Source organism: Nicotiana attenuata, unplaced genomic scaffold, assembly GCF_001879085.1.
Source record: "Nicotiana attenuata strain UT unplaced genomic scaffold, NIATTr2, whole genome shotgun sequence".
Lineage (NCBI taxonomy): Eukaryota > Viridiplantae > Streptophyta > Magnoliopsida > Solanales > Solanaceae > Nicotiana > Nicotiana attenuata.
Window position 1 is genome coordinate 618,225 of NW_017670317.1, and position 2,459 is coordinate 620,683.

At 31.4% G+C, this 2,459-nt stretch overlaps 1 protein-coding gene across 1 annotated transcript; it reads right to left on the reverse strand.

Annotated features, from left to right (window-relative positions):
- Positions 1-581: 581 nt before the first annotated feature.
- Positions 582-2,162, reverse strand: LOC109237741 (casparian strip membrane protein 1). Its single transcript, XM_019404096.1, has 3 exons — positions 1,762-2,162; positions 1,296-1,419; positions 582-1,004 (listed from the first exon to the last, which is right to left on the reverse strand). Exons 1-3 carry the CDS (start codon positions 2,055-2,057, stop codon positions 789-791), a joined length of 636 nt encoding a protein of 211 aa, XP_019259641.1. The 5' UTR covers positions 2,058-2,162; the 3' UTR covers positions 582-788.
- Positions 2,163-2,459: the final 297 nt, after the last annotated feature.

The window sequence follows — 2,459 nt, forward strand, 5'->3', positions numbered from 1 at the left end:
ATGACTGATATTCTATTTTTCCGTCACTGACTGATATTGGGATTTTTGTTTATATTTTTGGGTTGAAGAATGAAAGATAGAAACTTTGGTTAGTGTTTATTTTATTAGATGTTGCACTAAATTTAAATTCTTGTGTAATAGAACAGTTCTTCAAAGAGTTTTAGCAAACAGTTCTTAAAATCTTATAAAAGTGTTTTAGCAAAACAGCTTTATACGGAAACTATTTTATACATTGTGAAATAGTTTTATACATTGCGAAACTGTTTTAGTTGTTTTATTTTATCGAATAAACCGATAACCGAACCGATAATGATCGATAACCGATAACCAATATCTTATCGGTTTGATTATCGGGTTAAGAAAAGAGGTTCATAATTTATAAATAAAAATTTAGATTGGTTTTATGTGTCAGAACATATTAAATCAAAATTTAATAAGCAATTTTCAAAATAACAAATTAGATAGAAATTTGTGTTGGATAGATAACGCAAAAATGAAATATAGGCAAGTAATTTATATACTGGGAGAAAAATTGTAAGAGAAGTCTAATAAGAAAATTGCAAGTGGAACAGAAATTCTCATACTTCACCAATTGTAATTTATAATTTTTTTCTTTCTTCATTAAAAGCTACAAACACCAACACAACAATACAAACCAATACCCACACTCTCCCCACCCAAATAACAGAAAAAGAAAAGAATAAAAAAGGAAGCACATTTGACAAGGGAATAAATTACAAAAGTAACAAGAATGAAATACAAAGATCAAAGTGAATATTACTATAGCTTTAATGTCTCTTAAGAGCTATAGCAGAGAGAAGAACCATTAAAAGAAAGATAACAACTGTGACAAAGGCCGCCACCACTGCTCCACTGGTTGTTTGGCAAAAATCACCAAATTGGTTGCAAAATGCTAGCCAATTAGCGTCTTGGTTTCCGTTGTGAGCCAAATACACTATAGCTGCCGAAGCCCCTGCTGCCGCTGTTGTCAATGTGACAAAGGCCTGTAAAATGTGACCAACAATGAAAATTAGATATCTGTATGTTGATTTTTTAAATAAATTTCACAGCTGGTATATAACTAAGATTTTCTTTTTACCAGAGTCATATAACTATATTTTTTAATACAAAAATCATAATAGTTTTACCAACGTACAATTTTTCGATGACATGTCAATTTGTGAAATTTATCCTCGATTATATAATCATTTGTGAAATTTATCATCAGTTTAATTATTTAGAGTTGCTATTCAAGTTTGGGTTTGATATTTGTTATAAGTAGTACTAGTTCTTACAGTGTCAAAGATGATGAGGAGCAGCCTTGGAACAACTGCATGGGAGCGTGCAATGCACACAATGGAGAAAGGTATTGAGAGGACAAGGTAGCCAACCACTATTGACATGGCTACCACAAAAAACCTGCAAAATATATAGGCAACAATATAATTATTTTCTGATTATACATGCAAATATTAGATATATATATCGAAAAGTTAAGGAGAGTCAATTGCGTATAGTTAATATACATAAAATAAACAAAAAATATCTAACAATATTTTTTATTTTTCCGGCAAAGCAGTGTCAACATCCCTTGCTTGAATGTGGCTCCGCCACTAAGATTTATAGTGTAGAAAAAAATGACCATAAGTGACTTTCATATAATTAAGGTGATATTAGTGACACGATCACAAGAAAATAAGGCGGACTATAAATATACCATAAATAGGTTTAAAAATATATTCTGATAATGTAATTACTTACGTAAAAGTAGGAAGATCGTCGTAACCAGCTTCAAATTGAAAGAATTGAGTGAAGAAAGGAAGAGTTTCTCCAGCAGTGCCCATGCCAACAGCAGCACCAATAGAAGTAGCAATAGCTGCAATTCTCAAGACGAGGTCAAAAATAGCAATGCCTTTCTTGTTTTTAGCAGCTCCCTTATTATGTCCAACAACAGCAGCAATAGCAGGAGTTGATCCCAAAAGTGGTGCTTTTCCTCTCCTTTCTAATTTGCTGGTCTCTCCCATTTCAATCGTGGTTGACTCGTGACTTTTCTCCATTTTGATTAAAGAGATAAAACAAGTAGGGAACAAAAAAGAGAAATTTTTGAGTCTTGAATATTGCTTTTGTTTTCTTGATTGCTCAATGAGTATGATTTGCTTGGTTGTGATGAGAATGATAAGGTGGTATAGAGCTTATATAGAGAGGTATGAGGAGGGTTTGTTCTAAAAGTAGGTTATATTAAATTATATTTTGCTAAAATGAATTAATTTATTACAAGAATTATAATTCTTTTAGCTAATGGAGCTAGCAAGGAGGGTGGTTGTTTAATTATCTTTTGAGCTGATCATCATTATTTTTCTTACTGGTCTAATTAGTTAAGATACGATGGAGCAATGTGGTTGTCTAATTCTAGTCATGTATCTAGAATTTGAAAATGATTTTTTTCAAATCAATTTATT